Here is a 20088-nt window from a genome sequence, read left to right as displayed (position 1 = left end):
GAGGAAGAGGCCTTCGTTTTGCATGTAGGGAAGGTCTGGAGAGGAAGAGGCATACATCAGACGGGTATGTCTGTTATGCAGTGCTGCATGGGATGCAGACTGCTTTTATTGTTTTTAAAAGGCAAGTGGTCCAAGATGACCTGCTAGTGACTTGTTCTATAGGTTATTACCACAAAATTACAAATACCTGCAAATAACTAAAAACATTCCTAAAAAAGACTAGCCTTCAACATGCCAAAAAGATTCACCTAAAGACCCATGGTCGACCTGGTTACTATGCACAGCGGAATCACTGCTGTCTTAAAAAGAAATGGTTCTAATTAAAATGCAGAGATTAAGTAAAACAACAGAAAAACAAAAAAATAACAGACTAATATATATGCAAATTATTTTTGTGACGGGATTTTGAGCACCAAGATGAATTTATTCAACCATAAATACAAACATAAAACCTAGAGCCTCGCTCTTAGGTAAACAGCTAAAAGTTATTTAGCTACTCATAATTACAAGATAAATACTTATTTGTATTTTACAGTACTTTACACCGGATGACTCACATACACTCTTACTCACACTACTATATTACAAAGACTATTTATTGGCTATACTACTTCTTGAACAAGGTTGAGAGAGCTTTTCAAACAACTTCTATCTCTTGTTGTTTTTTCGATGCCTTCCTTCTGAAGCTAAAGGACCCTTATATAGGGAGAGAACACATACTAGAAGTAAAACACATCTATACCAAGTGGAGGACAGGAGGGATCTAATCCTGATAACTTTACTTTTGAAAAAGTAAAGTCGTTTGATTTCTTGTGCTGGAGGCTCTTTTCTTTTTATCAAAAGAAAAGTAGTTTGGCATGAAGCGTCGGCCATCGTTCATTTATCCAACATGTTTGCTATGTTGTGATAAGTTTCTGGATCTTCAGAATATCCTCCTGAGGAGCTGGGACCACTATACTCCCAATTATGTGTTGTGTCTTCATTTCCATCGTCGAGGTCTGATTCATAAGGATAAGAAATCTTATATTTTTCATCAGTCTCGACTTTTTCTAGCCACTTAGTGGTAGCTAGAGTGCAATCCACTTCATTCCTCATAAGAGTTGTGAAAAAGTCACAGTTCTCTGGTGGAGGGTGATTATAGCAAGTGACCATTATCTTTTCTCCACTTGCCAAAAGACTTGAATCATAGTCCCTCAGAACTATGTTCTTGATAATTGCTATAGACATAGCTTTCATCCAAGGAATGCTTTGATTTGGTCTTCCATTGTCACTGGTAATAGCTGGCTTTTGAACCGAACTTTGGATTAGTCTAACATGATGATATAGAGAGATATAATTTATCTGACCATTTATCACGGTCCATTCTGGAGGTGTTGAAATGAATTTTAACCTTAGTGATAGGAGCACAAAGTGTGACGTTCTTAATATGTTTATACCCTTTATTTACCCTTTGTTAACTCCTATTTAGTTGTTTTAGCTTTATATTTGTGTTTAGTGTAGAATAATTACTTAATGTAGAGATATGTAGGTTTTGGTGTTAGAATTCATAGTAATGTCGGAATTGAAGAATTGGGTGTTGAAATTGTGCTAAGTGTTGGAAATCCTTGTTTACTTAGGATTCCTGTCTTGATCAGGATTCCATCTTTCCTCTTTCCTAGTTTCTAATTTTCTTATTTTTATTTCAGGAAAGTCTAAACCCGTGTTGATTAGGAAAATGTTTTCCTGACTCATGAGGGAAAGGTGGCCGGCAGCTAGGAATTCCTGCTTGAGCTAGGAGAAGTACAATCCGAAATATGTATTGAGATGCCGTGAAGATTTCCCAAGTCACCAAGGAGAAAGAAACCGTGCGGCCTAAGAGAGAAGGTTTTCCAAGTTCAAGATGGTTTTGTCATTCCTTAATGCATGAGGATTACTTGAAGAACAAGAGAAGAAATTAAATCCAACTTGGACTTGATTTTGCCGATTCAATAGGATTCCTTGTGCTCGAGGAATTCTTGGAGATCAAGACTTGTTACTCTATAAATAGGGCACGGCATGGCAGCAATTATCATCATCAACCCGTGCAAATAATACCAAAGCCTTTGCCGAAACTCCATCAACCTCCAAACACCATAATCCGATTTCACCATCATCCTTGATCCAAAGCACGTAGCCTAGGATTCCGCTCACTCGAAGAATAGAACAAGTAGGGATATTCTGAGAGTGTATTTCATCTTTTACTTTCGGATTAGTATGTGTTTGTTCTTCTTGATGTTTGTTTTAGGTTTTTGCTTAAGCATGTTTCGATTCTTGTCTATGAGATAGAAGTACTTTTGAGCCATGCATTGAATTGAAGTTTATGATTTATGATCAATGATTTTAGGTTTTATGCCGTGAGTTTTATGTCCATGTACTTTAAGATTTTCGGTGTATTCTTCTATTTTCATGTGTAATTGATACAAGTAGTTGATGTTGCATGTGTTAATCATCCAAAGTTCGACTTTGATACAAGTAGTTGATAAGTTGCATTGTCTTTGTTATTTCACCGATTTTCTACCTATGTTTGATTTGGACTTGTGCTTAAACACATCGATTCTTTATGTGATATGTAATTGCATGATTAGTTTATGTGTGTGACCTATAAGTAGAGCACGTAGCCGAGCTTGTTTGTGTCACGATGTTGAATGAAACCCGTAGTCTAATTCTAAGTAGGTCTATGTCATAGGAACCACGTAGGAACTTATGTGCATATCAAATTTAGGTTGTATAATTGCTCACGGTGTAGACTTAAATGAGATTAGAGATCGTCTTCTTTGTTCTTACATGGTTGTTTGGTTAAGTTTGCATGATTGTTGGTTGATCACATGTAAATATGTATAGAAGTAATTTAGGATTTATTTTCAATGTTTATTCCAAAATCATCAAAACTTTAAACCCTATATGCTTATTTCTACATTTTTATTAGATTAGATAGATTTACCCTGTAGTTGGATCCCTGGTTTAGAACGATCCCTGCTTGCTTTATACTATGATTGATTTGTTGACAGGGTTAATTGATGCGTGTGCAAATACATCTTATCACTTAGGATACATCCATCAGGTCTGATATTTCTTACAACTTCGGTTATTATTTTTGGAAAACCTTTAAGATCCTCATTTGTTTTTGTCTATAAATTATGAACAAAACCGTTTTCTATGAGTCATAACTTGTGCTTCTGAGGATGCTCAGCTTGGACATCTACCAAGTATCTTCCATAATATGGGCCAGGGCTAATTGATAAGGTTCCTGGAAGAACATCTTTTCCTTCACCTAAGAGGTTATGGAAACTATACCATTCAGATTCCTTTGAGGCTAACATAGGAATTTTAACGCTTTCAGGACTTTCGAGGTATACAACTTTGGATGGTTCTGCAAGAACACCTTTGTCTTTTGTATGGAATCCATACATTTCTTCAGTTAAAGCTTTAAGGGTTTGAAGCAAGTGAGCTTCATTTTCCTCATAAAATGAATACAGAATATTATCAATAATAATCTTCTGCTTAGAAGGTAATAGTCTTTCCGTCCTAAAAACTGGTCTCTGAAAGATCTTCAGAGGTTGATCATGAATAACCTTTTTCCCAGTAACTAAGGGTGACTTAGTTTCCTTGCAAGAGGCATCTCTGCTTTTTGGCAAAGCAGCAGCCATAAACGGACTTGAAATGTCTTTACCGTTACCGTTTGAGACGGGCTAGCCGGTCTTTTACCCTGAGACCGATCAGTTGAGGCTGTTCCTATCGGACACAGCAAGAACTCTTGTGCAATCTTTTCTTCATTAGAGGTAACAGACTGATCTGCATCTTTTTTAGAATGGTCTGAAGACTCATCCCATCCTTGTTCAATTCTTGGCCTGATTCTTTCTGAAGGCTGACTTGATTCAGTAGTTCCATAAGAAACAATGTATTAATAACCTGGTCCGTCATGGAGAGGTCCTACGGTTTTATCACCGCCTTTGTATCTTTCCCAAAGCTTTTTTTCTTCAGATATCGGTTTCCGGCTTCTTGGATTGCGACCTTCTCTTTCAAACATCGACATTTCTCTTGTAAGAGCGTCAGGCAAATAGTTCTTGTCGCCTGCAACCATTTCAACATCATATTCATATTGAGTTAAAAACATTTGCCATCGTAACACTCTTCCTCTATCTACAGCATAAGTAAATTTGTAGTTTTTGAAGTTTTTATCTCTTTTGTTGTCTGTTCTTACTACAAATTTGTTTCCTAGATATGCCTCAGCACCCTTGATGCTTTTAATTAAGGCAAGGAATTCCTTGTCTCCTGTGGAATAGTTTAATTCAGCAACGTTAAACTTTCCTGATAGAAATTTACAAATCTTTTCATGATTTGTATCTGGAGCAACAGCTAAAACAACTCCTGCCCAGTAATAATCATTTGCATCAGTCTGCAAAATGATCAAATCTCCTTCTTCAGGTAACTATAAAGGAGGAAGGTTTTTTGTTAATTCTTTAATCTTTCTGACAGTATTACTATCGTCTGCTGTGAAAAACCATTTTTTCTTAGAACTTGTTTTTGGAGAGAGGAGTGCAGTTAGACCACTAACTTGAGGAATAAAGTCTCTCGCAAAATTAACAACTCCCAAAAATCTCTGTAGAGACTTTGCATCAGGGATATTGTCTGAAAATTGGCTTATTTTTTTAACAATATGCTCTTGGAGACGAATCTCTCCATCCTTAACATGAATGCCAAGAAAATCTATTTCACCTTTAATAAGATGAATTTTCTTCTGTCCGAGGATAATTCCCTTCTGGACAATAAGCTTACACACTTGTTCAAGATGCTTTAAATGCTCATTCATAGTTTTGGAGAAGACAAGAATGTCATCTATATAAACTATGCAGAAATCTGAATAAGGTTTGAAAATATTATCCATTTTTCTTTGAAAAATAGACGGGGCTTGCTTAAGACCAAATGGCATAACTAACCATTCATAATGCCCTTGAGGAGTTCCAAAGGCTGTCAAAGCAATAGAATCAGGATGCATTTTAACCTGCCAAAAGCCTGATTTTGCATCAAACTTTGAGAAGATTTTTGCTCCCTTTAGCCTATTGATGAGAACTCTCACCTGAGCTATCTGATAACCGTCTTTAACGGTCTTTTTGTTCACATCCCTGTAATCAATCACCATTCTAGCTTTTCCTCTTAATTGTTCAGCATGATTCCTTACCACGAAAGCTGGAGCATGATGAGGACTGTTTGAAGGCCTGATTAACTTCTTTTCTAGAAGCTCTTGGATCTGATTTTCCATTTCTTTCCTATCTTCTTCTCTGTAATAAGGGATGGCCTTAACATGACAAATAGTATTTGCATCATGCATTCTTAGCTGACAATATATAGGATCCTTGTCCCAATACAACTGAGGATCTTCACTGATTACTGGTTTCAGCAATTTTTCTATTTCTGTGAGAGTTGGTATTTTCTTTTGTTCTACTATGTTAGCATATACCTTTAGATTATGCTCTCTGATGTATTCTTCTTCTCCATCAGAACTCTCGTTGTCAGAAATTTGACATTCAGAACTGTCCTCTGAATCAGAGTCTTCTGAACTTGTTTCTTCATTCACCAATATCTCATTGTGCCCTTTAAACTGTTCTTGAAGCAGCAAAACTGGTTTTAACATTGGCTTAAAATCATCACTCTTCGCTGGCGACAAATCCTTGACTTGTAACGCATACGGCGTCTGTTAATCGGGATTCCCAGTAGAATTTAGAGTTTTTCTCAAACCCGATCATTTCTAGTGTTTGAGTTACTGTTTGTTGAAGTAGGAAATCATTTCCCAGCAACAAATCAACACTTTGGCCTTCACACTGCCAAAGGATTTTGATATTAAAATTTCCTCCTCCCAAGGAAACTTTAACATTACGTGCCATCGTATCCATAACAATTTTGTTTTCTTCCATGGCGATTCTAATAACTGTTCTTGGAGATTTTTCCCAATATTCTTCAGGGATAGCATACCTTCTGGCGAGAGAATACCCTGAACCGGTATCTACAAATGGATGTAGATGATACTTGTTATAGTTGGGAAACTTCAGACCTATAGTGATGTAGTTACTATAGATGCTTGTCTGGATTTTCATTACTTGTTCTTGCCTTTCTGGAGTATCAAGTGATTCTGTAAAAGGGTTGACCTTTCTTTCATCGGTTATGGAACCTGGAGGGTTTATACCAAGTATAGGATTGGCACTTATCCCAGCAATCGTGGGATCAAGAGACTCAAGAGACTCTTTTATCTCCTTGTTTTGGCTTAATGAAGTGACAAACTTCATTGTTTCATATCCTCTTTAAGATTCTCTTCATGCTCTTTTTTACGGAATATATATTATATTCCTCTTCTACCAGGGTATGAGCATCTTTAGCCTTGGTTTTTCTTCTGAGTTTTGCAATAAAACATTCACGATAATAAGTTTCTCCTGTACTTTCACAGTACATGAGAATTGTATTATCATTATCTCATCCGCAATGATCACATACGAATCTTCCTAGATTGGGATGAAAGGTAATGATAATATCAGTATTTTCTCCTTTCCAATTTTGTATTTGTAGAACAAATATAGGACGATATCCTACGTCTTCTTCGTCTTCAGAGCTTTCTGAAATACTCTCTGTATCACTGCCTGAAGGATACTCAAGAGAATATACTTATTCATTTTCTTCATCAGAATAAACAACTTCAAAACCTTTTAGATTAGCATAATCTATGGCTTCCTCATATTCAGCCAATAAGACTTTTGAAGTTCTTTTATCTTTTTTCGGACACTCATTCGCATAATGTCATTCTGCCTTGCAGAGCCAACATCTACACTTCTTTGCTTCTCTAGAACCAGAATCTGGGTTCTTTTTTCTTCTGAAAAATTTCTTTCTTGGAGAAGCTTGAGAAGATTGCCTTTTCTGATATCCAAAACTTTTTCTGAATTTATACTTCTTTTTAGAAGTGAATCTTTTGTTTTGTTTGCAACCAGAGAATTTTTTCTTGTATTTTCTTTCCGGAACATGACATCCCCATTGTGTCGGGGTATCCAAAATCTTTGGACACATATTTTCAACTCCTCTGAGTTGCTTCTTGGCAGTTTTGGATTTTCTATTCTCTGTACGTTGCTTTCTTAGGAGATCCCTAACTCTTTCTGCTATTCCTCCAACAGTAAAATACTGAAGGGGGTTTTCTTCTAATGATTGTGCTACTGCATCATTCCAGGGTTCTGGTAATTTTCTGTAGTATGTTCTGATGAGATCATTATTTTCAATGTCTCCGATGATGCAGTAGTAGTTTTGAAACTCATTGGTATATTCTTCGAAATACCTCATGTTACAAATACTCAATTTTTGAATATTTGCCTTGGCTCTTTCTTTAGATTTCTCACTATGCCCGGTGATATCTCCGCAGAATTATGCATAGATAGGAACTGCAAAGTCTAAAGGACTATTAGTCTGAGCCATTTTTGCTGCCCAATCAGTCCATTGAGAACTTTTCTTGAAGGACTGGTACCATTTCTGGACTATTCCAGTTAAGGTAGACTCATAATATGCATGAGCTTCCTCGTAGGCATATTTGGATAACACTAGAGCTTGAGTTAGCTTTAGACTAGCAACCTAGTTGTCTATTGTCTTTTGTTTATCTCTTACATGGTCCAAATCCAGATAAACCCCTCTTTCGGACACTGACTGTCCCCATTTGGGTTCTGTAGGGATATACTTCTGAGAACCTGAGAACTTCGTTCTCCATATCTTCCTGTAGGAGCTTGTCCTTTTGGAAGCTTGATATTTTTTTCACGAATGATCTTAGTAGGATTGTTGGTGATGTTCTGTATTACAGTATGACCACCTTCTGGAGGGTTTTGCCTTTCACCATCCGTATCCATCGAAGCTCCTGATGGTTCTGGTTCATCTTTCGCTGCTTGATAAGGAATAATCTTCCTCTTTTTCTTTCCTAGTTGAACTTGAGAAATTACTTTCATAATCTTTTCAAGTTCTTCTGTGGAATCACAAGTTTCAGCTTGTGCATATAATTCTCTTAGTTCTTCTACCTGGAACATTCTCATAGGCCTTTTAGTGTCTTCTTCTTCAAAAGATTCCTCCTTATAAACTAGTTTAGTTCCAGAGGTACTAGCTTCTTCATAATTAGCAAAAGAATGCCTATGAAATTGTAAGCTAATCTTTCCCCCTATGTTTTCGTAAATTGAAGCATTGGAGCTTTCAAGCTGTCTGATCGGATGGGTCAGATTCCATTCTCTTGGGAAAATTACTTCATGCTATTTTGTGACATGCTTTTGTTGAGAATTATTTTTTGGATTGGTGAGAACAAATGTAGTAACTCCAAGGCTATTTAGAAACCTGATGTTAGGTGTCACATTTGAACTCATCAACTTATAATAGATTCGATAATCTATCGCTAGTTCCATCATTCCTTGTTTCATAGAAATTCCATCTGTCTTGATTCTCAATCTTAGACAGTGAGCAGCATCTCTGAGATGTGTAGCGAAGTTTGGAAAAAACATTGAAATATGCAACTTGGTTGCATAAAGAAGCTTCTACCGTTCCTAACAGACTAAGTCTGTTATTCTATCGTCTTGTAAGACACATAGAACAGAACAGTCAATACCATCTCTGGCTAAGAGTTTTATTCTTACTTGAACTGCATCGATATGCATATAGGAATATTTTTTCTGAAAAGCTTCACTTACTTCTTTTGGAGTTATCAACCTGATATATGTTTCTCCACCTGTGGCTGGAACTGTTAATTCAAGAATCTTGAATCTGTGAGAATCCATAATGAAAGATCTTTTCTTATAGATCTTGTTGAATCTAAATCTAGGAGCCGAAGCTTCTCGCACACTAGATTCAATTTCATTATACTCAAATTCTTGAGCGTTTATTAATTGCACCGGAACTGTGTTCCTTTTACTGAGAATTCTACTCAGCATCTTCATATCTCTCTTGGTTGTAGGTTTTGATGATTTCCATTCAAGTAGCTTTGGTTCACTAAACCTTAGCCTAATTTCTCCCGTTGGTAGGGGTAGAGAATTTATGATAATTTTATTAGCTACATTTTGAGCTAGTGATTTTTCATCTATTTTTTCATAGCCTTCTCCTTCCTTCATCTTTTCTACAGTCTTTTGTAGACAAGAGATTCTGTTATGTAACTCTCGAAATTGAATTTCGAGGTCAATACTTATCTCTTGGAGATAAGCGATATTATAATTCTGCTGATGAATTATTGCTTCCACATTTTCTGTAAGTTTTTCTGTAGGACAATGAAAGCCAATAGCTTTAACATCTTCTTGCTTTACTTTTAGATCTATTCTCTGATTCATCCTATTCTGGATATGAGGGTTTCTAATAGCTTTCTCAAGTTTTCTTGAGTATTTCTTAGTTCTATTGCTTGCTGATGAATATTGTTAGCAAGATTTTCAGTACGAACTAATTTCTTTTCAATATCTGTTAGATATTGTTTTTCCTTGAGGTAATCTAGCTTGAATTCAAGCTTGGCAACTTTTGAATTAATTTCCTCAAGCTGATTTATCCGTAGATTAAATCTCTCGAGTTGATCTGATATCTTATTAGACATCTTATCCCTAGATAAATGATCTAGGAACTCGATTAAGCTTGGTCTTGTTGGATCAAACTCTTCTACTTCGATTTCTCTTTGGAGATGAATATGTTCGTCGTAGAGCGTATTTAATACTCTACAAACGTATTCAATGGAGTACTGATCTTCTTGAATGTGCCTTGAATGAAAGCACACTTCCCACTTGTCAGTTCCTTTTGTAGTACAAAAAAACTGATAATTTTTGGGTTTGGATTCTCTCTTGTTAGTCAAGAGAAGCCAACTCTGTGGCATAAGCCTTTTTCTTTTTCCTGCTTTTGAGCCAAGCAGGCTCTAATACCAGATTTGGCGGATCTAACCGATGCTCAAAATATCAAGAGGTTTTTGGTCTTCTTCAAATGTTTCTTGAAAGACTTCGATTTCTTCTCTTGACTCGTAAATTCTTCTCTATAACTGGAAAATAATATCTCAGTAATTTTTTATACTTCTAGGAAGCTTGTCTCTTTGCTCTTTTAGTTTTCTTAATTTTTTTCTTTCTTCATGTAATTCTTTGTATGAAAGTTTAGCTTCTGCTAAATAATCCAATCTTGTAGCGATCGTAATAATGAAAAATTAACTATTTACCTTTGAGTAAAGAGGATAGATTTATAATTGTATTTAGGTAAAAAAATTCAAACTTATAGGCCCACCATGCTCTGTCAAATTTTGATTTTTACTGAAAACAAAAAGACTAAAAGGTGGAAAAAAGCTTATAAGCAGAAATTACAGAAAGGTAAAAACTTGTTAGAGTGGTTTCCCGGTTGGGTTTTCTACAATAATTCTAGGTGACCTCATCTATCTTATCTTCTAGTGAGATCTGCAGTGCTGCACACTAGAATTTTCCTACATCAGACCAGAGAGGCAGATACTCCTTTTCTTTACTTTTGTCATCTTTATATTTTAATAAAAAATATTAAAGTAATTAAAAGTAAAACAATTTAACAGAGTTAATCTTTTGTTAAGTGATAGAAACACATGTCGAGACTTAAGTGGTGGCACAAGTTTGGCACTAGGATTTTTGGCACAGGTGATTTGCTTCCGTATATGATATGTATTAACATATGATAAAATTTGTTGTATTTTGAGTTAGAGTTTTGAGTATTTGTCATATGAGTTAATTTCACTCGATGAAATTGAAGTCTTAATTTCATGATCAGTATTTATGACTTTTCCTTAATCATATGGTCATCTTTATCCTTGATACATCACTTTCGGGACATTATTTCGATACACTATGTAGAACAGTATAGTGTTTGTATGGATGGTGCTCTGGATGTGAATTCTCACGTAGGTGGTACGTCTTGGTATTGTGGTGAAGGATGAGCATGGTCAATTTATCTATGGGAGGGTATTGTCTTTTGCTCAGGTCTTTTCTCTGTTCAGATTAAAGCTCTAGCTAGTAGAGCTGCTTGCAATATAGTTTTGGAGCAAGGATCTACTCCGATCCGATTTGAATCAGTCTCTCTTCCTCTTGCGCAGGCCATGCACTCAATTCATGACTGTTATTCAATTGATAGCAGTTTATGAGAATGTCCTTCATCTTTTCTCACAATTGTCTGGCAGTTCCCTCACCCATCTTTACAGGGAAGGGAATCATGCTGCTCATACCCTTAGTCGCTGGGCTCCAAATAGTAGACCTTGTAATGTCTCTCTTACTTCTACTCCTTCATATTGAAGTAGATTATCTCTAGGGAATGTAACTAATCTTTTGTTTTGAATAAAGTTTACTCTCAAACACATCCAATTATCTGACCTGCAAATTTTTAGTTTATAATAAAAAATAGGAAAAAAAATTTGGATAAAGTAGTACACGGGAAGGGACCCGGAGCCGCTCGACCTTATTTTTTTGTTTTTGAAAGTAAACATCATATATATAATCGAAAGCCATAATGACTAGAGTACGATGACCATAAAAATCATAATAGTGTTATTACATTAGACAATTAGCTCACTTGTTGTGAGCCTATCAGAGATAACAAAATTGATACAATAAGGTACCAAAGTTAAAAAATACTATCACAAAAACGCTCAATTATGGTGCTTTAAGTATCTGAGACGACCTAACTGTAGCAATTAAGTTAAAGTTTTCTAACTAACCCTAACTACATTAGTTGACTTTAGCAGTCATTAGCGGTGTATAACAAGTTATGGACTCAGTGAGGATCGAAGTAGCACAAAAGAAAGTTTTAATCTGGGCCCAAGTCGCCCAACAAAGGCAGCCTAAACAGGAACCAGCATCACCCATGAAGATCGACGTTGCACCGCCACACATCACCACTTCTTCATCACTTTGACGCCATCCAAGTCAAACGTCGCTGTAACCCACACCCACCAAAACCTCGCCGCCGCACTAACGCCACCCAGATCACGCCTCCACAACCTATGCCCACTGCAAAATCAGAAACCTAATCAAGCGTCACATTATTTCCCATCTCCAGATATTAGAGAACATAACACAACACCTTCAAAGGTTCTCCGATCCCCTGCGCAATCCACCAAAACCCAAAGCGACGCAGGAATCGCTGCCCAGACACCTCGCACACCCAAATCAATTCATCTCAAATCACGGCTATTTCAAAGCTTTCGTATCAAATCTCATCTGACAGCAAAGCCTTGCATCGTTGACAAGTCCAAATAATCAAGAACGGGTTGTCGCCGAACGAGAAAGATCTCGTAGTTGGTTTAGAAACGCCGCCTTAGGGTTTTCGTTTTGAGAGAGTTTAGAGAGGAATGGTATATTACTATATTTGTTTGGTCGAAAGTTCTTGTATGCACCAAAGTTCAAGTGAACCAGTAGTTAAAATTTAATTACAGCCGTTTATTTGATCTAGTTTTTTAGATGCGCTAACATCGATATTAACACTGTTAAGAGAATTAAAAACAAAAACAGAGAGTCAAACATGGTAAAAACACATAAAGATAAACATTCAACACAAATTAACCTAAGGTAAATTTTCTATATCAGATCTCTGAAACCATGAGTTTTCCAGAAAACCCCAGTACCACTCAACACACCCAGAAAGCTTCTTCTCGAGTCTCGAGATATGGGTGACTCAAAGAAACTTCCATATTCTCACCAACCAATCCACCCACCAGCACCCAAAACCCATCGAACACCTCTTTAACTCCGCCACCGGCCCACCGCCGACCTCCTCTCCCTCTTTGCTGCCCCAAAAACGAGGTCGTCGTCTCCTCAATCTGCCTCGCCCTCGTCCTCCCCATCTCCCCCCAACCACTCGCTCCTCATGCCGCCATGAACACTGCCGCGCCGATGTCGGAGTCGGAGTTGACGTCGTCGTTGTTCCCGGAGACGATCAATATTCCCTTTCTCTTTCTCTCTCTCCCTTTATCATCTAATTAAGTCTATTGTTCAAGATTAAGGTCTGTTTAAGGAGTAAGGAACACCAACCGGCACCCGGCCAATCATATAACTCAGATTCATGTGAGGACCAGCACGGCGTGGAAAAAAAAAGTAATTAAATATACCAATCAAAAATAAAAATAAAACACGTAAACCAATAAGATTAAAAAGGAACATAAAACAGGTGGTATCCCGGATACAAATAATAATTTTCCCTTGACCAAAATTAAGGTCGGTTGTTCTCTCACATACTGATAGTGTATAGATTTGGGTCGACTTTGTGTTTTTACTATAATTTTTTTTTTTCATCTGACTAACAGTCATACCAACGTCTGTTAGCATATACGGGTGATTCAGATACACCAACGTGTATTGAATCCGCTCCGTTGTTTGGTATCCACTCAACCTTAATTTGATCCCATGACCCACCAATAAATTATTCCATCCATCCCCGAGACCATAACCCAAAATAGCACATGTATGCGGACCTCAGCACCAAAATAGAACCTAGTATAGCTCTACTCTCATCTTCTCATTTACTTCATTGTGGCTCCCTCAATCCCACTGTTGGAGTTCCCAAAACTCGAACTGGGTTTTGGCACCCATGGTTTTGTACTTTTGTTTTCTTCTTTGATCAACTGGCACCCATGGTTGGATTTGCCAAACATTTAAACTGGATACTCAAACTGGGGTCGGCACCAACTAGGGGTATGCTAGAAAAGGTTGCAGCGCACCCTATATTTTCTGAAGGATAAATGATATTATGGATGTACATGATCTGTCGAAGCCATTAAATGCATATAATGGAATCATGGTTTCCTCTCATGATAGGTACATGAAATCCACACAATTTTTTTTTTAGTAACTTAAATTTTGTTTTAGTAACTTAAATTTTTAGTAACTTAAATTTTATCTTTTTGTGAATGTGTTAACCAACAAAAAAAAATGTGTATAGATTTCATAACCTTAAAATAAACTATATATGAATGAGTTCAATAGATAATGTGATACAGTTACGTGTATGCATGATGATAGCTAAAGTTGAACAAAAGGAGAAACTATCGATTTGCCACATGATACTTATTAAAGAGAAGTCGTAATGTGATATATATTAAGTAGTTTAGATCAAGTTTATCTCTGTACATGATAAACACAAATGTAATGATATGAATGATAATACAACGACTTCACAAAATTTTGCAGCATGATGACCAAAACTCAGACGTGCCTCCTTATTGTGATAAACGTATTTTTTGGAAGATTGTTTCAATTGTATGCAAAATCAAGAGAAGCTAATTATTAAACCTCAACTACTAGATACAATCTCCATGATTATGGTATACAGATGTAGAAGACGAAGGAAGTATTATGCAGCATGCATGATGTATGTTTTGCGCACTTGATGTCGTTAATATCAGACGGAGTCATAGAAGTCAAATTAGGAGACATATGAGTTTTATATATTAGCTTAGAAAAACTTGAAAACAGAAGGTAAAATTGGCATTCCTCAAGTCTATTTCCGGTTCCGTCCCTGGTTGCCCCAAGTTTCAGGTTTTAGTCTGGGAATCTAAGGCCAAGAGGTAAGTGGATCATGCAATCACTTTAGTCCTGCATGGCAATACAGCCATGAGTGATGAGTAGCCGAGAAATGATCACCCTTCACTGATATGTATATATAGATCAATGTGATATGATCTAATAATGGAATAGACTCTAAGAAAATTGAAAACTCAGTTTGATCAACTCTTACTGCATGAACATTTCCTTAAAGCACTACTCTAGTGCTGTGTTTGGTTGACGACTTTGCCTTCTGACTTGCTTAGAATGTTGGATTGGATTCAAGTGCTTTAAAGTCATAGAAGCTGGTGAAAGAGATAAGATAAGTCTCTGCATGTCTGTATCATCTACATTGATTCATTACCAACCAAAAGAAAGCTCTACATATCAGATAGACTGAAATTTGGAAAACGCTTTGTAAAATACACAGTATTACATTGTCCCCAGATCATTGAATTTTCAGTACATGATATATTTATATGCCCCACCTCCGAACCAAAAAAATGGAAGAATAATGTGGATCTAATTGAGATTCATGACTAATTACATAAACAATGAGGGAAAGCACCCGGCACACAAGTTTTTGTGCAGTGGTGAGCTTTCTAGATCAATCAATTTGACTGATCACTTTTCTTTTTCCTTATTCTATATAAATGATTTATTCTATGAGGGAACAATGGTATATATTTGATCAATCACCTGACCTATAAAAATGGTATATATTTGTCACGAAAGTCATTCTAAGCGCACATTTGGATCAAAAATGGGAGCATGGCAAGTGGGATTGCAAGGGTAAGGACAGTCTATCTTTTGGAACGAAGTTCGGTCGTAGAACCAGTCTCCAACTGCCCTTGCAATTGTCTGCAGATATGAGTTTTTACAAAACCAATTATAATGAGTGTTTCTTCAAGCAGGAAAAAAAACACAGAAACTTTTCTTTGCAAGGAGGATGTTTATGGTTTGTGTTTACCGTTTTGTTGAGGAGTGGGGAATTAGGCATTGACCAAGTCTCCTGCAATTCAGTTTGACAGTGCAGATAGCAAGAGTCTATGAACATTCCTTTTACTGCAGAGTTGCTCACACCACCAATTGCACTTAAGAATTGCAACCTGAAGTCTGATAAATGCAAACAAACAGAATTTAAATGCCATGTATACACCTATCTGATATTGGTATACTATTTAGAAATGAAATGGCTTTTGTGAGACTGACTTTGCATGGTTTTGAGCTGAGTGGGTGAGCAATTCTTTATATCAAGCTTGCAGTTTCGCCAAGTTCCATGAGGATCAGCAACTCCTGGTACGACAATGTTCTTTATCTGTATGAACAAAGTGACCTTAAGAATTAGACAAAATGAAAGAGGGATGTATACTAATACTAAGGTAAAATATCCAAGCATAGAAAAGGGGTAAAGCTCTCTTGCTAGCTATACTTGAAACCAAGATCACGGCATTCACATATAAGTCTACCTAATCAATGCTTCTCACTCGCAGTTCAGTATGAAGTTACTTTTAACATGAAAACAGCAAGGAAGCGCACCTGCCATGAATCATAGGCTGCATTTACATAGAATATTGGTGTCCGAATCTGTGGTACCACATATTGAGGGAAGAAACACTGTAGCATTATGTGAGAAGCATCATGAGAATCTTACGAGCGAAAAAAGTTATCTCAGTACCAAGTATATAGCGACACTTTACACTTACCAAATCTGGTCTCAATTTTGAAGTGCAAGATGGAGGCAAATTCTTCGCAGAACCCTACACGAAAGATATCGACATTCAGAAATGGGGATTGATGGCGGTAAAGTCCACTTCATTGTATGCGGGAGGGAGCCAGAGGATTACATGTGTTGTAACAATATCGGTAAAATACTCTTGAACATGTTGTGCTCCAGAAATGTCCTTTCTGATATTCATCACCAAGTTCCATAAGCAACTCTTGCATATAAGGCAAAGGCAGAAGGTACCAAAAATGTGAGGAGCTTACACATTAATAAAGTAACCAGCATCTGAAACACATTTCACTTTGGTCCCAGAAGGTAAGAAGAGAGCACGAAAGTTATCACAATGAAGAATAGAGGTCAATCCACCAGCAGAACAACCAGAGAGAACAGCCTGTAAGCACATGTGCCTGGATTAAGGAAATTTTTTCTCACAACTGAAGATAACAGCAGTCAAATAGTCGACAAATTAAGACACTTACATTTACTGCTTTCCCCATTCCTTTTGCTAATAAATCAGCCATGACAGCGCGGAAAACCCTTGCTCCTCTGAAGTAAAGACCAGTAGCCTGCTCATGTTGTTACTAAGAATTTCTAATGGAAAGTAAAACTTTGAGTGCTTAATGATTGCTAAGCAACTTACCGGGTCTACTGCCGCAACATCACCAGTGAATGATGAACCATCGCAGTACCTGACTTTGATTCTATTCCAATTGTAAAAGCCTGCCATTGGAGATACAATGTCAGTTCCACTAATACAAAGCAACATAAAATGGAAAGCTGTAGCGATTAACTACCAAGTGTTTCTTTGAGTGACTTCTCCTTATGGAAATTAAGTTCTTACTTATATACGAAATGTTGGTTAACAATCAAACCTGGATTTAACGATTGCCTGTTGCTTAGAATTCCAGAAAACGGTATTTCCTTCAGCATTTTCTTTGATGAACCTAAACGAGTGTTCTTACGGCCGAGGCAATTTGTGACATTGTGACACCATCCTCCTCCCTGAGAATCAAACAGAAAGAACAATAATGACAAAAACAGAGATACATAACCATCATTTACGAAAATAATCTATGCAAACTTTACTAGAACTCTGCAACTTTACCAAGGCAAAACACTCAGGATTGTTACTAAATTTAAGTGAAGCAGTTCAGAGAAAAGAACAAACCTCAATGTGAACCAACCAATTGTTAAGTCCTGAACCAAATCCCTTATCCCAATGGTAAGCTGGGGGGCTCCCATCCAAACAAACTGTAAACATGTCAAAACAAAAGGTTAAACCAAATATAAGAACATAACTGTTTCTTTGTTAAACCTGTTCAGTTGAGAAAAGAACTCTGATTCATATCAGCAAATTTGCAACCAAAGTTCTCTCACCGGCTCCTTTGGCAACCGCAGTCTGAAGGATAGTGATCCCCACAGGAACTCCTGTTGCTTTTAGTAGTAGCGCAGAACATACTAGAAGATTCAACCATTGGCCTAATCTTACATCACCCATCTGCCTAACTCAAATTTAGCAATTCATATACAAAAAGGTTAGGACAAGAAAAATGATAGAATAACGGGGGAAACAGAGCAATTCAAAGGGTTAATCATAGAAAAATCAAGAGAAAACAAACAAGTACAATAAGAAGAAAGTCTAATCATAATTCTTTCCATCATATTAAAAAGTTTCAAGAAATAAAACTAGAAAGGATCCTTTCAACTTCGGCCAACAAAACCTCAGCCTTGAGGTTGCTTAATGTTCAAGGATGCTCTTCCATCTTTGATAAAGTATCAAGATTCCACAAGCATATGATTCGTTATGTTTTTTTATATCTAGGCTGCTTTTATAAAAAGACTTTTTGGGTTTTTGTTGGCATATGAACACATACAAAAAGAAATTCGAAAAAGAAACAAAAGCAGAGCAGAGAAAGAGATTATCCAAACGTTATTGTAATGACCAAACAGATTGGCACATGAGTGAGTCATGTGCAACCATTTCCTAATCTGAAAGCAGAAAATGATTCCTCATCATGTTAAAACCTGAGGAGTGAGGACTAATCAAGCAATAATTGATACATACTCAAACATGAACCAATTGGCTCAGCAATCTTGATGGATTTCTCAAACAAAAGTGAACCTCAGTCATATTTGACATTGCAATCCAATGTCAGCCATCAAAAATCCAATCTTTGTGCAATGGAGAATCCAATAAAACAAAAACCATTCCCATACAGAAATAAAAACCAAAATGAACATATATACTCAAGAAACATCACACATTCATAAACAAGATAGCTGGCAGTAAGAACATAACATTTGCAGAATGTCAATGGTTGTTAAAGCATCTATAGACGAAAACCCGGATCCAAATCAACCAACAGGTTCCAATATGCAAAAGAACAATAGCTGAGTAGCATGTACCTGAATGAAGGAGAGGAAATGGCAGAGACTGAGTGATGAAGAATGTGGGAGGAACCCAGTTCAGAACATGGGCCTCTTTGTACTCTTGTGTACTGGTGAATGGTGAATGGGGAGTTAATGGTGGTTGAAGAAGAAAAGGGAAAGCATTAAAATGGTGGTCAGTTATGGAATGATGAGTTGTTTTCTATGTATGCAGACTGAGAATGAATGAGTGAGCCAGAGATTTTCGTAGGAAGACAGAAGAAGAAGAAAGAAACGAAGAAGATGAAGTAAGAGGGTGTGTCTGTGATTCTTTAGTCTTTCGAGTCAGAGAGACAGAGAGAGAGAGAGAGAGCAGCGAACCCGAGAGCCGACACTTATTTCGCTCCCTCCTCCCAACACTTTTTAATGATTGGCAGTCGGGTTCGGGCTCGGTTTCGGGTATAAACCCGACCCATCAAGGATAGCCCGACAGAAGTGCTTCAAGTGCTACTGGTTCTACACAGTGAAAAGCTGAGTAGAGCTGTAAAAACGAATCTTATGGGGTTCACGCGGTTGTGTCATCAAAACCATCATGCATGTGGTTGCTAGCTAGAAGAACTTAGGGATTTGTCAATCTCATTTACCTCCAAAGTTCGAATCAATGTCAAAGACTCAAATACACACACTAGATCATCCTAGTGTGAGCTTAATTAGTTCAAGCAGATTGTTGTCGATTGGATTTAGTTTCAAGCAATACAAAAACAAGAGCGCAAAGCATAACAGTGCAGGCCGGGTTGACATTCCAGCTAGGAGGGTTTATCATGCATTATGGCATTTCTAATAGCTAGCCGGCAAAAGATCGAGGGAGCTCGGGAGGTGCTATCCAAACATTTTGAAGTCACCCTTTGATGTCTGCCATGCCAAGATGATATCGATCAATATGCTGGTGGGAAAACAAGCCATATAGCAGAGATCAGAGTATTCCAAGTGAAAGAGATACTGACTGAATAGTTTGGCGCCCTTGGTCGAAATTCGATTACACATAATGTGAAAAGTAAAGAAGCATATAGACATTTCGTCAATAAGTTTGTTTGTCAATGCAGCTCAAAAGGTTAACAACCTTATTCGAAAGTGCAGCTAGCTTTCTAGCTGGGAATCACCATCGGAGCTGGCTAGAGTAGTCCACTCTGGGACACAACACACGTGATTGGCGGTGACCGGCGGTGAGTGAGGCATCCAAATCAGAGTTAGACAAGTGTGTGTTTTAGGCACATGATGATCATTATCGATCCAACTTAATTCCATCACTGTCTTGTCATCTCATCGATCTCTCTCCACTTCCACCCATATGAATTTGTAGGCAAGACGCACTAGTCTTGTTTCAAAGCCGTCATACATCCAATCATAGTTTAATTAGCAAATCACAGTTAGAAAATTGTTTCGTTTTGGGACCAAAAAATTTCG

At 37.2% G+C, this 20088-nt stretch overlaps 1 protein-coding gene across 1 annotated transcript; it reads right to left on the bottom strand.

Annotated features, from left to right (window-relative positions):
• Positions 1 to 14912: 14912 nt before the first annotated feature.
• LOC101304875 (protein notum homolog) lies at positions 14913 to 18707 on the bottom strand. Its single transcript, XM_004300343.1, has 13 exons — positions 18664 to 18707; positions 17635 to 17755; positions 17426 to 17508; positions 17130 to 17259; positions 16898 to 16977; positions 16737 to 16823; positions 16521 to 16648; positions 16379 to 16439; positions 16238 to 16291; positions 16071 to 16148; positions 15744 to 15849; positions 15502 to 15647; positions 14913 to 15392 (listed from the first exon to the last, which is right to left on the bottom strand). Exons 2-13 carry the CDS (start codon positions 17753 to 17755, stop codon positions 15267 to 15269), a joined length of 1200 nt encoding a protein of 399 aa, XP_004300391.1. The 5' UTR covers positions 18664 to 18707; the 3' UTR covers positions 14913 to 15266.
• Positions 18708 to 20088: the final 1381 nt, after the last annotated feature.

The sequence above is a fragment of the Fragaria vesca genome, linkage group LG5, assembly GCF_000184155.1.
Source record: "Fragaria vesca subsp. vesca linkage group LG5, FraVesHawaii_1.0, whole genome shotgun sequence".
NCBI classification, from domain to species: domain Eukaryota; kingdom Viridiplantae; phylum Streptophyta; class Magnoliopsida; order Rosales; family Rosaceae; genus Fragaria; species Fragaria vesca.
This window is presented reverse-complemented; position numbering and strand designations above follow the sequence as displayed.

Excerpts from the sequence above, each read along its gene's own strand:
- LOC101304875 (XM_004300343.1), bottom strand. The coding sequence starts at position 17,755 with ATGGGTGATGTAAGATTAGGCCAATGGTTGAATCTTCTAGTATGTTCT. Across the intron at positions 16,440-16,520 it reads GCTGGTTACTTTATTAATGT|AAAGGACATTTCTGGAGCAC; the intron begins GTAAGCTCCTCA and ends GATGAATATCAG. Across the intron at positions 16,149-16,237 it reads CAAAATTGAGACCAGATTTG|TGTTTCTTCCCTCAATATGT; the intron begins GTAAGTGTAAAG and ends ATAATGCTACAG.